Source organism: Coturnix japonica, chromosome 13, assembly GCF_001577835.2.
Source record: "Coturnix japonica isolate 7356 chromosome 13, Coturnix japonica 2.1, whole genome shotgun sequence".
NCBI classification, from domain to species: domain Eukaryota; kingdom Metazoa; phylum Chordata; class Aves; order Galliformes; family Phasianidae; genus Coturnix; species Coturnix japonica.
Window position 1 is genome coordinate 227,702 of NC_029528.1, and position 13,351 is coordinate 241,052.

General features: G+C 43.1%; 1 protein-coding gene and 1 long non-coding RNA gene across 4 annotated transcripts in view; one reads left to right on the top strand and one right to left on the bottom strand.

Moving 5' to 3' along the window:
• Positions 1-12,928, top strand: part of JAKMIP2 (janus kinase and microtubule interacting protein 2) — a 56,324-nt gene extending 43,396 nt beyond the window's left edge. Inside the window, exons 21-23 of one of the 3 annotated variants that reach the window (XM_032447529.1) lie at positions 2,822-3,070; positions 11,652-11,767; positions 12,108-12,928. In XM_032447529.1, the coding sequence (XP_032303420.1) occupies positions 2,822-3,070; positions 11,652-11,708 (306 nt within the window). In that variant the 3' untranslated portion in view covers positions 11,709-11,767; positions 12,108-12,928. Of the gene's footprint in view, positions 1-2,821; positions 5,972-6,840; positions 6,894-11,651; positions 11,768-12,107 lie in introns of those variants that run through there. The other 2 variants (XM_032447530.1, XM_015875494.2) reach the window with 2 other exon arrangements.
• On the bottom strand, positions 1,284-3,676 carry LOC116654074. Its single transcript, XR_004308949.1, has 2 exons — positions 3,573-3,676; positions 1,284-2,970 (listed from the first exon to the last, which is right to left on the bottom strand). It is a non-coding gene; the product is annotated as an uncharacterized LOC116654074 (long non-coding RNA).
• Positions 12,929-13,351: the final 423 nt, after the last annotated feature.

The window sequence follows — 13,351 nt, forward strand, 5'->3', positions numbered from 1 at the left end:
GAGCTGTCTCTTCCACAATGGAGCCTTAATTTCAGCTGGGAGAAAATGGATTTCCATATAACAGTGTAGAAAACAGCCTGTGCATTACTTAAACCTTCAAAAGAGGGCTCACATGTTCCAATTTTTATGCGTACAAACTCTGCATACCAGAAGCTTTAAAAGTGCTTTACAAAGAGTCTTGCCTTTGTTTGCATGTTCATTTTCACAGATGGAACGACTGAGGAACAAAGCAGTGAAGTAACTTGCACAGCAACTCAGTAGGGCAAAAGCTATTCCTTGGCCATAGCAGGAATGAAGCTTATCTCATACAGAGGATGCCTGTCTCTCAGAGATGTTTTGGAGCCAGAATAGCTTTTACCCATTGATGTCTGTAGATCCAGCACTGGGCTCTATTTGTCCAGAGACTGAGAACATCCTCATTTCATGCGTGTCTGGAAATTCTCTTGAGCCCTCTGTTAAAGGTTAGCAGCTATTGCAACTTTCTGCTCCTTAAGATTAATTCAAATTACAAAATGAACAGAGCTGCTTCAAGCAGTCTGTTTTAGTCAGTGGGTTTACTGAATTCTGCACTAGCTGTGTGTTTGGCCCCATTTTATTCTGTTTTTGTTGGTTTTTTTTTTAACAGGTTTGCAGGCAGGTATGTTACATGTTACATGTTACAGGTATGTACGCTGCATGCTCTGTGTTGCAGAAGAATCTATGGGTAAGGTTGGCCCAAACCTATCACCTGTGCTTTCCAAGGGTGCTGCTGCCAATTCAGTCATGAGTCTTTGGAGTCAGGCCCTTTGGGAGCCTCCTCCCGCACCTTTGACACATTGGGATCACTTCACAATTTCTTGTTAACTGCAGAAAGCTTTTTTTCCCTGTCTGGTTATTCCCTCTTTCCCTTTCCACCATTCTTTCTCCTTTGCTGGAGCACAAGTTCATTTCATACATTTCATACCACTTGGCTGCAGTAGTATGTGGGAAGTAAATGCAGCCTAGAAACATTTCTTTAGACATTATAATGCCAGGCTCATCTTAAAGAAGCATGAGCACAGCACATGCTTTCCATGGTCTTTCCATGGCGGTGCAGTAACAACTTCCATCTCTGCTTTAGTTTAAAAAAAGTGCTGGAAACATTTGTTATTGACAATTGCGGGGTAGAAGCATAGCATAGATAACACTGTCTGGCTCTAGGACATACCTCACTGATTTTGTAACAGGCTTCATTCTTTAGGCCCTCTGAGCTGCACTGTGCACATCTTGTGCTCATTTCTCTTGCCTGATTTCACCTCCCTTACTCTTTTTTCTTTAACTACATATGCATGCAGGTGCTGTGTTTCCCGGGGCTTAGGGAGGGATGGGAGGTGGCATCCCCAGGTTACTGTGGTGTGACATGTAAATGGCTGCAAACTTCGGAAAGATTGCTGGATTTCCTCCAGAGATCTGAGCACCAGCTGCATTTTTCTCCTTGCAGCATTACATGAGCCGTGCCTAAAACACACTTGTTGGTAAAAATGCAAACTTCCTCCAGTCAGCCTGAAAAAAATGAGTTTGATGCAAAATGTTTGGATATATATATATATATATGTATCATTATATAGGTAAATGCATAGATATATCTATATAATTGATATCTATATCCAAACACTTGCATGTATGCACATCTATCTCTCTGGTCCCTATTGTATATAGGAAATCATTGCTGTAGCTTATGAAAGTATATTTCCAATCTAGGTATGGGGAATTCAATCTAGATTTGTTTAGCTACAGCAGCTGGTACACCCGTGGTTTGGTTTTACATCTTATGTGTAACTTTGTGGTACTGTTTTTTCTTATTTCCCTTCTCTTTCTTTCTTTTTTTCTTTCCCCCCACCATTCTTTGTCCTGATGCTCTCCTCTGAGGCTTTTTCTGTTTTTCCCTGATGTTCTCTGAGGCAAAGTACTGAGAGTCCTCTCAAATGAGTCTCTGTAGCCCCTCCCTCAAATCAGCCAGCAAACCCACAGCAATTTATTTCAGTCTACAAGGACTGTAAACATAGCTCTGATTCCTCCTGTCTGTACTAGAGCAGGACCACAGCACTCGAGAACTTCCAGAACATCACAGCAGTGGATGAGGCACGTACGTGATGAAAGTCAGCTGAACAAAAATCAAACTGGTCACTTTTTCTCCCCTTTCTCCACCAAATCAGGAGCGTTCCCACCTGATTGGTGGGATGAATTTAGGCAATTAGGTTTAAGAAAGACATAGGGCTTGCAGTATTAGCAGCCTGGCTTACAGCTCTATTCTCGTTTGCATGCCTCGAGACATATTGATTCTATTTTTTTGCACATATAGTCCATTTTCCAACTCCCTGCTGTCATCTCAGTGGGAAATATCCTATGAACCTCCAAGGCTTTCATTTTCCTGGCACCCCATTGAGGGCTGGATAGGCCAGGATTCTTCTCATTAGAGCCAACAGCCATACAATTGCTGGTGACTGAAAGTTTTATTGCTTGTTTGTTTTTCCCTGTCCTGTTTTCACATCAGTACCTGTTTTTGGATACAGTTTTGTTCCCTTTCTTTTTCTTTGGTGTTTACTCCACAACAGAAGTGTTAATGACTTGGCGGAATGACCCTTTGATAAACACTGGACACGTATCTGTATTATATGTATTAATGCGTAGAAGAGAATCCTTATTGTATGTAAAGTTTTATGAATGGTTATTTTTTAATTTATGTATTTAATATAGGATTCAATGACCTCCGGTGTTTTAGTTTGTATAAAGAAAAAAAAAATAAAACAGCAGCGTTTTTTAAAAAAAAAATAATAATAATAATCTCACTTTCCATTCACAGAGATGTTTAATGCCCGTCTGGAGTCTGTTCGGCGGTGTGGGTGGTGGAGCCCCTCCCAGGCTGCTGAGACGCAGAGAGCCGCCGGCCGGCAGGGGGCGCTGCCGCCCTGTGCACCGCCGTCAAGGGGCCGCTCAGGTGGCCATACAGACCTGTAACAAAAGGGAAACGTTTGCGTTGCAGTTGTGGCACGCAGCCGAGCAGAGCTGTGCGCGTTGTGCAGCCTCTTATCCTCAGATAAAACAGGCTTTGGTGAGTGAGGAACTGCGCTGTGTTACGGCTTCAGCAGTCGGGGCAGCACCACCAATGTTCGTCGCTTCTCTGTGTGCACGTTGTGCACCTTGCAGGGTTCTGTCTCTCTCCGCACCCATTTGGAGAGCAGTCTTTAATCGTGTGGGAGGCTGTCGGGACGTACCAAACCCGCGCGGCTGGAAGTGTGTCATCTGCTGTGCTGAGGGGCTGCGTTCAAAACATGGTGGGAAGATACACTGCAGAGCCCCATCCGTGCCTGGACAGAGCAGCACCGCAGCCTGTGCCGCGCTGACACGAGGCCGCCGTGCAATGACTGCCGCAGCACACGGCCACCAATGGGCCGCTGTGCACAACAAAGGAAATCCTGCAAAAAAGCGGTCAGAAGCCTGTGGCAGCTCTGGGACCAGACATACAGTGATTCCAGCACAACAGATGGAGACTTTAGAATAGGGAGCCACTAATCTATGGATTACTGAGTCCCTAATTACAGGCTGACACTTACCATTTCTGAGTGGAGCTGCCAGCCCAGGGAGGAATCTTGCAAATCAGCGTTCAACAGCAGAATGCAATGTATAGAGAGCTGAGGAAGGAATCAGATGTTCTCCCCATGCCACCATGTCAGCTTCTTACACATTGTGTCTCTGAATGCTGCATACAGTTCTGGGGCATTGCAGATGTTGAAAACAAGGATAGCAGAGCTGGGAAAGGTCCAGAAACATCTGCATGTGTGATCAAAGGCATGGCCTATAGCTGTATCCAGCCCTAAGTGACAGGTACCTCCTTGAGGGTCAAACATAAATCATGCACACGTTTCTAAGTATAAACAGCTCAGCCTGTAAGGACAGATAACAAACAGTTTTTCATCAACTCCAACCTTGAACTTCTCATTAATCCTAATACTAATCCCAGTATGGCCCTACCCTGCAGACTCCCAGCCTTAGAACAGACAAAAGCTTGTTTTTCCTTTATACTTTGTTCTTCATTCTGATGCAGTCAGTCATAGAGCAAGTCATAAAACAAGATCCACGGATCCCACAAAACTAAAAATATTAACTCTAACGCTGCACATAACTGAAATCATTACAGCCTAGGACATGAATGAAAGCGATCAAGCAACCAAGCAGAAACCCCACTGTCATTGGCATGGGCCAGGCAAGGGCTACCAACGAACTGTCACCAGCTCTTTTATTCCAGATCTCTGATCCTAAGGGTAACCCTACCCTAAACTGTCCACATCCTAGCGGCATCCTTTATTTCCAGATTTAACCTCTTGATAGTAGCAGGGTTTCAAAAAAGCTTTAGCACAGATGAAATTGAGCAGCACTTTGAGTGCAGAAGTCCTAACTGAGGTGCAGCCACTCACCCTGCCTCTCGTTGTATTCAGGCTAATGGAAACTCAGTTATTTATGTCTGGCCTTATCCTACAGCAATCTACATAGTAAAATGGAGACATGAGCTAACTCTGCAGTCAGCACTAAACTGAACTCCTGCCCTAACCTGCACCCTAATGTTATGTGTGTCCCAAATTCCTTGACTGCCTCAGACACAGGAAAAACACTCACCAGTCAAGCATGGGCTCTCATCAGTATTTGAGACATGAGAGTGTATGAGGAGCAGGAAATTCAAGCCCTTCAACTTTGTGGTACGCTGTCTGTACTCATGCCTCAAGGACACCTGCCATCCACAGACATAAATGTATGGCAAATGCAGAGATTAGTAACATAAACCTGGGATCTGGAGAGATGCAGCCATCAAATTAGCTTTTCAGTGCTTCCAGTCAGAAATGCTGATTTAACAATGTCTGACGTAATTACCCATACTGTCTCTAGGCTGGTAGGATACCAGTCACTGCACTCCAGACACCTGCAGCAAATACTCTGTTCCTGGGTCCTTGCAAAGCTAAACCCTGCCCATGATGTGCACTGCCCGTCTCAGTGCATTAACTCCCCAGATCACATGAGCTAAGAGCCAGACAAGGCCCACAGCTTCTGTCTGACCACAGGCACACCTCCCAGCACCTCCAGCTTCCTGCAACCATCACAGAGATCCTCCAGCACTGCAGCTCAGCCCCAGCCATGCAGTGCTGTGCCTATGGGCTAAGGAAGGTTGTGCTCTGGTCTGTGCTCTCCGTTGCCTTTCTGCTTCCCATAGGGCACAGGTGTTTTAGTGTTAGTTTGTCTGGTGTTGGTTCAGCTACATCTGGACTGAAAGGTTTTCATGGGATCTGGCCTTCAAAATAGAAATGTTTTGGAGTGTGTGCTGTCCAGTAAACTTACGCGGTGTGGGCAACGGAACACAGTGGGTTAATGGGTTGAATGCAATATTGCATTTAACAGCAGCATGATTATCAACAGCATAATTATTTTGGAGCAAAAATAACTCTGATTTGGAAAGAAAGTGAACCATTTTCAAAATTGAGAGGAGGTGATTTGTACAAATAGAATTAATTCATGGTTTACTAGGAAAACTCCGAACAGTGTAACATTTGGCTTAGATTTAAGGCTAGGAATAATGAAATTGCAATCTTGTTGCTTAAATTAATGTAGATCCTGACTGATAATACACAGTTACCATATCACCTCTATAAGTAGGTAACCATATTCTCCCCTCACTACAGGCAGAATGATTTATAAATATCAGCTCAACTGCCAAACACCATTGTGTATCCTGGGTGCATTTCCTACAGGTGGATGTCTATGTTGTTCAATACATCTGTGAGCATCTTCATCAAATAACCCCAACCTGGAGCTTCCTTGTTGAATATCTACAGATAATTGAAATTGGACCTGCGTAGTAATTACAAATCCTCCTCCATCTGTGTCTATTTGTCTGTTTTCTTCTAGATTAGATGGGAACGTGTATAGCAAACCAGAAAGAAAGTTTGTATTTCAAACTGTACATGTAAGTGTTTTGTTTTACTTCACAGTCCACAGGTGGCAACTCATGCAGATTTTGTCTCTAAAATGAAAAAAAAAAAAATTGTTTTAGGTGAAAATCTTAGGGTACTTAGGTATATAATTTTCTGTATTAATACATATCAGTGTTAATTAGTTAATATTAATACACATTCTCCTCACTATTTGAGGAGGGCAAACACAAAAGAACATGTATATAAAAAGCAAGACATGATGAACTAGGATATGTATTTAAGTATTAACTTTAATATATTCAGCACTTGCCTGGCTGTATGAAATGGTCATTCGAGGTCACTAACACATCTACTGAAGTGAAAGCCAGCAGTCATGAGTTCTCTAAGAGCACAGCTGTAGTGGAAGTGCTAAGTCATGGCTTGAAGCAATGATGAAGCAACAGGTGTGAAAGCAGGGCACACCCAGTGGGGCTCAGGTGCATGCAATGTACCTGAGTGATGGAAGGGCTGGAGCCAGGATCCACCCCTTCCCAGACCTCATTTAAGGGCTGGCAGTGGAGGGAAGGACATCTCTTGTTGCAGATCTCTGCATGCCTGGGCCTTCTAAGGGAAACAAAGTTTCTTCTTATGTTTATGAGATCATGGCTGCTGCATTTGTGCTTGTCCTTTTTTTTTTTTTTTTTTTGTTATAGCTGGAGACTTTGCAATGCTGCTATTATTGCTGTGCTTTCCATTGCATTACAGTATTACAGCAGTATTTGTGGTCTGCGTGGCTCTGTGCCACTGAATAGCTGTGGGTTCTTGCATGCTGTAGCTACTGAGGGTGTAGCTGGGTTAGAGCTGGGGCTTTGTAAGGGAATCTCATCATGCTCCTAAGATGGTATTTTCTCTGTCTGTAAAGGGTGCCTGGAGCTCTCGTGAGAAGTCTAAACTAAAAACCAAGCAAGTATGCACGCTTATTAGATGCTGATCTACAGAGGACTTGGGGAACATGAATACTTCCAAAATGAGGTGACTTGCAGAAGGAATCTGGAGAGTCAACCAAAAAATTGCATGGCTTCATCTGGTTTCCTTTAAGCAGCGCTTCACCTCCCTCCCAGGCAGGAGGGCAGAGCCCAGGGCAGTAAACCTGCAGGCTGTGCATTCAAATGACAAGGGGAGGAAGAGAGGGTGGGATGTGGTGGAGGGCAGCAGACAGTGGGGGCAGTGCAAGGAAAAGCTTTCAGCAGAGACTCAGGCAGGAGGTAACTGTTCTGGCACTTACCAACAGGTACATGCTGGAATATGTCCCAGGACAAGTGTGTTACCTGATTATTAGCCTCCCCTTAGGCCCATCGGAAGCCAAATGTGTAATGCCAGCTTGAGTGCTTTGCTGTTGGTTTTCTGGAAGTGTACAGAACAAGTCATTGAGATGGCATTTCAGTCTTGTCCTGGAATTGGTTTCCTAACAATTCTCTAAACACAGAACTCAATTTGTACTATAAAGAAATGTGGCATAGTGAATACTTAAAGTTGTTAAGTAAAAGCCTTTCCTGTTCAGAAGAAACAAAGGCTAATTAAAGGGAGCAGTTGACTTGTGGAACAAACTCTACAACCATGCAGTAGTTTTAGAGCAGGTATGTTTCATTTGGCCGGCCAGGTGCAGGGGGGATAACTCATTCCTGGCCTACACACGGAAAGCAGGTAAACCTAGAGGGAAGAGGTGCATATTCATAGCACAAGGAGTGGTCATTACAATTAATTCTAGAAATTCGTTGCCATATTCTGTGCCCATTCTATGCCCCAAACTCCACCCCTAACTAATGACCCCATATCGTTCCCATTGTTCGTGCTCAACTACTCTTACAGTTTTAACAGTATAACAGATTAGCCCTTTATTCAGTCTCACTGTAGAATGGGATGGGCTATGCCTCCAGTTAGAGACACGGGGAGCTCTTCTTGTTCTCATGTTTTCCCAGTCTACATGCATTAGCTTTCATCTGATGTACAGCTGACACTTGGGTCAAGACAGCATTGAAGAGAGTGAGTTTGTGATGGACATAACTCTCCTTCTTGCAGTCAGCCCCACAGAGATGATCTGACCGCTCCAGAATGCCTTTAAACTGCAAATGTGCAGCCTGGTGTGCACCCGCAAAGGACATCTGTTCCAGAGGAAGCTGCCTTGTGTGGAGGACTTGTAGTGCTTTGCGTGAACCAGCGTAGTTCTAAAATGATTCAGTTCTGTATCCAGAATCTATTACCAGAGGAGTGGCTGAGGCCACCCACCATTACTTCTTGCAGGGATGGTTGCTTCTCTCCATTGCTAAAAAGCACAGCAGAATTTGTGTGTGTGTTGTTGTTGCAGTCTTGATTGAGGCACAGCAGAAACCACTTATGTTTCAGCATCTCTTTGGCTGAACTACCTCTGCTCTTTCATGGCCCCAGTCTGGGGCAAACTATTTCCTGTATGAACAAACTGCAGTATATATTCAGCACTAACATTAAAGAAGTGACTCACTAGTTTTTAGTTTCTTATAATAATCCTGATAATGTTCTGTGCATTCAGAGATTTGAATGGAGAAGCTTCTGGAACGTGAAGTCTTTTATACATTCTGTGTGTTTTCAGCCATCCCAGAAGTTGAGTAATGTTAACATGACACGAAACGTACTTTACAAAACAAGGTTATTTCTATTCTGTTGTGTTTAGTCCAAGGAAACATAACTAGCTTCACTTCCTGAAGGCAGACAGGGAGGTATGAAAGCAGTCTCCCTTTCAGTGGGGAATTCCCTGCCCTTCCAGAAGCTCAGCTGGCACTAGACAATATTTTTCAACAACAGTTTCCAAGTGAAGGATCTAATCTTTTGTCCAGGCATGAATAAAATACAACAAGATGGGTTTTTTGAATTAATGGAGAGCATGCACTGAAAAGGGAAGAGGGAAGCTGGCAGATTTGGAAATATTCCATGCATAGGAATACAATTGTTTTCACTAGGTATCTAATATATATATATGTATATATATATTTATGAATGAAACCTGAGGAAATCCTCCACAGGCACAGGCTACAGCCATCCCTGAGATCCTGAATTTGCAAACTGTGAAATTATGTTTAAGTTAAAGCGGTAGAAACATTCTTAACCATATCAATAGGGCTAATGCTCAGTGCAAAATGAGTGCAGTATGTTTTCAGGATGAGAACCCTCGTACTGTAGTCAGCACGTTTTGTGGCTTTCCTTGTTGTGTTCTCAGCTGTTGTACACTTTGCAGGCTCCTGCCGTGTCCCTGGCAGTCGGTGTCTCCTAGTCCTGCCATAGCTGTCCTCTTGCTAGAAGAGATCTGGTCCTTTCCTCATTGTCATGCATAGTGCTTTGCAAGCAGCAAAGGAAAATGCTGCTGAGTTAGAAATAATTACTGTGCGAGTGTGAGTAAACAAACTGCAGTTTTAAAGGAAAGCAGAGAAGTGCACACAGCTCAGCAGAGCTGAGGTGCTGATGGGGCAAACCAGAGAAAGGAAATGAGTGACTGTGGGAGATGGAGCTCATGTACCCCTGAGCTAACGTGAGTTCCAGAATGATGGTCAGAAAGCACTCCATGAATCCCTTTGTCCAGGACCAACACACACCCTCAACACTTGGATTAAGGTTTATAGAAGGTATTGATATTATGCTTTTCCTGTAGCATCAGAAAATGTAGGTTTAACAGAGATGATGAGAAGCCTCTGGAACATCTTGATGACGCTCCTAGATACAGCAGTATCTCTCAAATATAATTAAAAGACAACAAACCACAGTAATCTGGATTATTTTGTATATGAAACAGTGACCAGTTTGCCAAGTTTTATTCTTTGTCCTGGGTAAACCAACCAGTACAGCTGTGTCAGCTTAACTGATATGGGCTGTAAAATGAATTTGAGCATTCCAGCTTAGCAAGAAACACAAGCCTCTATTTCTACTTTCTCAACAAAGCCTGTGGAAACGTTCAGAATTCACCATGGTATGTGCTGCTTGGGTTTTTAGCAGTTAGCTTAGGCACTGAACGAAGGATTTGAGTATTCTGATGTTGACAGCCACTCTGTAAGAACACGCCATAGACATAAGCTGCTGAGCATCTTGCACACTCTGAAATCCTCACTTCCTTGTCAGAGCATGCACATCAGAAACAGTAGAAAGGTAGAAGGAAAAAAACAGTGATGCAGAAAGACCACATAGCAAAAGTAACATGCCATGTTCTTATCCACGCTTTTGACTCAGAAATCTGTAGTAAGGGGGAAAATATGGGGAAAAGGGAAAGAGTTTTAACTTCTTGGTTTACATGCTCTGAAGAATGGTACATTTGGCAGTAACAGATCTGAAATCCCTAAAATATTTTTTGTTTGTAAGAAAGCTGTGGATTTGGCTCTGGGCAGCCTGGTCCAGTGGTTGGTGACTCTGCACATAACAGGGTGGTTGGAACTGGATGATCAGTGTGGTCCTTTTCAACCTGGGCCATTCTAGGGTTCTGTGATATATTGTTATCAAGGCATTGGCACATCTGGGATGCAGATTGATTTTAAACTCAGACATTCAAAGTTTATCATGAATGGATACAACACTCACATACTTTCCTAGGGAAATGACCAGAATGCTACTTTCTACAGTTTTCCAGTTCAGAGCACCTTACTTTGTTCAGAAAGCCCACAGCCATTTGACATTCATAAATTGTCCATGCTCTGTGAAGTGCCTACATCAAAATGCTGCAGTCTGAGCCTCGGACTTTAGACTCTCAGGCAAGGAAGCATGTGTTGTACGTGTTTGTCTCTCTCTCTGCTCTTTATTTTTCATGACTACTAAAATTCTTAGATTCTCAGCACAGTGGTATGCTGTGGTGCACAACAGGAATGAGCCTGTGGTGTGATGAGTCTGTCAGATTCTTTTCACTGCTGTCTGCCTTTGGTGTGGTAACACAAGACATTGGCTTAAAGTCATGGCAGCTGAGATGAATGAACCAAGCTGGAAATGAGGAAAAGCATTTTCAGACCTAACAAAGAAGATGTAAACTTATAATATAAAGACAGAACTTTATTGTTAATGTAGTGTCTGTAATCCTGTAAGGGCACATAATAACCCACCTCCATCTAAACTATTCTTCCAAGACTATTAGAGGTTTAGTAGCATTATTTTTATTGGCTCACCCTTTCAGGGAGTGGTTATGCATGACAGAAAGTGGGATGAAGCACAGTCTTCTGCTGCCTGCTTTGCACATCTTTCTGCAGAGGCAAGTAATGCAGAACCAGGCACAGACATTACAGTATTCCAAAATACCTGTGGCTTCCTTTTCCAGCTTCTGACACAGGGTCCTGAAATTAAGTCTGGATGACATTCAGGGACAGTTTAGTACTTGAAGTCTCTGTTGTCATCACAGAGAAGGAAAAGAACAATATGATAAAAATTATAGCATTTTGGGAGCATAACCCTGCAAGCACACCTTACTTGCTTGGAGGTTTGCTGCAGAGACCTTTTACAGCCCAGCAGAGCAAATCTTTAGCAGCTGTGCCCATCACATTTCAGCCAGGAAGATAATCTATTTGGATACAATGAGAATTTCCCTGGGAAACAGGAATTCATCACGTGGTCTGAAATTGGACCAATTTGTTCTGCTCCCCTCTCTCTGGGTGCACCATGGGCCTAACACCGAGTGAATGTGGTGGAATTTACTTTGGGCAAGGTCTATCTTTTTCAACTTACTTCTTCCAGGTGCATCCAGTACAGATGAGTTTGGGTTCTGGCCTTGAAGACATGGGCTTTATGTGAGGAACTGAAAGTGAGCTCAGGGAACAGCTCATTCCAGGACCATCTGCAAAGAAGTGAAGGTAAGGATGTGTCCTGGTGATAGATCTTGGTAATACAGATGAGGTTTTTTGTTTGTTTGTTTGTCACAAGCTGTGCTTGCTTTTGTCTTGGGTATAATTAGCCAGAAACATAAATGGATGTTATCTGTTTTGATCTATTTTAACATTCCTCCGGAAGGGATAGTCTTTAACAGCTGTAGGATAATTTGGCAGTACTTTCAAAGGGAAATTATGTAGGACAGTGAAAACAGACTGAGGAAAAAATACTCATAAAATGGGGGGGGGGAGTGACTTGCTGGTCCTGGATCTGCTGAAAGATTCCTCTTCTTACTGTCCTTCTTTCTTTGTTCTTTATCCATAGGAAAATGTATCCATTTTGCTGTTCAGTGATGCATAGTATCAGCATCAAGGAGCTTGAACTGCCTTGAACATGTTCATTTCTTGCCTGCCTCCTCTCTGCACACCTGAGACATAATTACTTTCCCTGACCTGAGTCAGACACTTTTTGTTTGCCAGCACCATGAAAAAAGAGGAAAGAAACGTTTACCTTTGTTATAAAATGTAGGAAGGTTGATTCTGATTTCAACTGTACTGGGTTTGCACAAATCTGTCTCCAGTGAGCCACGTTTCTGCTAATGCAGCTTTAATTTTTTATATGTATTTTAGTTTCAGCTGGACTGTGTTAAAATGTGATAAAACCAACTCTCCTAGCCAAGATGAACACAGCAAGATGAAACCGTCATCACTATTTTGGATACATTTAACAGGAAGCAGTATGAAGTAGAAATGGGAGTAAAGTTTGGATGGATAAATTTTCATGTGAATGATATTTGCAAGTCAGTCCCTAAGAGAAATGTCAGTATTCCCCTCCATCCTAGCTCCACCACAAGGAAAACAGACAGCTGCCTGATGTGGGTCAAGTCAGCAGCTTGTTTTGTAATGGTGGTGGGAGAAGAATGCTGCAACTAATGGGCTAGATCAGACCCGGTAATTCTCTGTTGCATATGTCAGGCTGCAAGAACAGCTACCACTGCACGGCTGAGCTCGGATGGCTGTGGTGTCTCTGTGAGCTGGGGGGATCTCAGTATTTGAGCTCTTTTTCTCTCCTCTTTGATGCACAAAACTTTCAAGGAGACTGTTTCAGCTTAAATAAAATCTCTAAAACTTATCTTTTCATTTGAATGCTTCTCTCCTGCAGTGTCTTCCTTCAACAAAGAGGGGTTTCAGCCAGGACTTAGTTTCATTCACAGGCCAAGAGGGATAAATCTCTGTCTCATGTTTTTTTTCTCCCCACCTCTGCCTGCAAACAGATGGAAAACAAAGCTTCAGCAGTTACTACATGGCTCCTTGGTATGAAGTGGGAAGCAGAAACACTTCCAGACTTCCTCTGAACTGGTGGTATTCTGACCTCTGTGGCTCTGTCCTTGCTCAGCATCTGTCACCTCAGTACAAATCTCTGTAGCTAATCCGCTATGACAGGACCTGGATCTCTTGCTTTTCATTTATCATGCATTTTGTACCACTGAAAGAGGGGGTGAAAAAGATTATAACCCAAGTTCTGGTGAGCAGACACCATTTCAGGGATATAGAAGGATATAAAAGCAG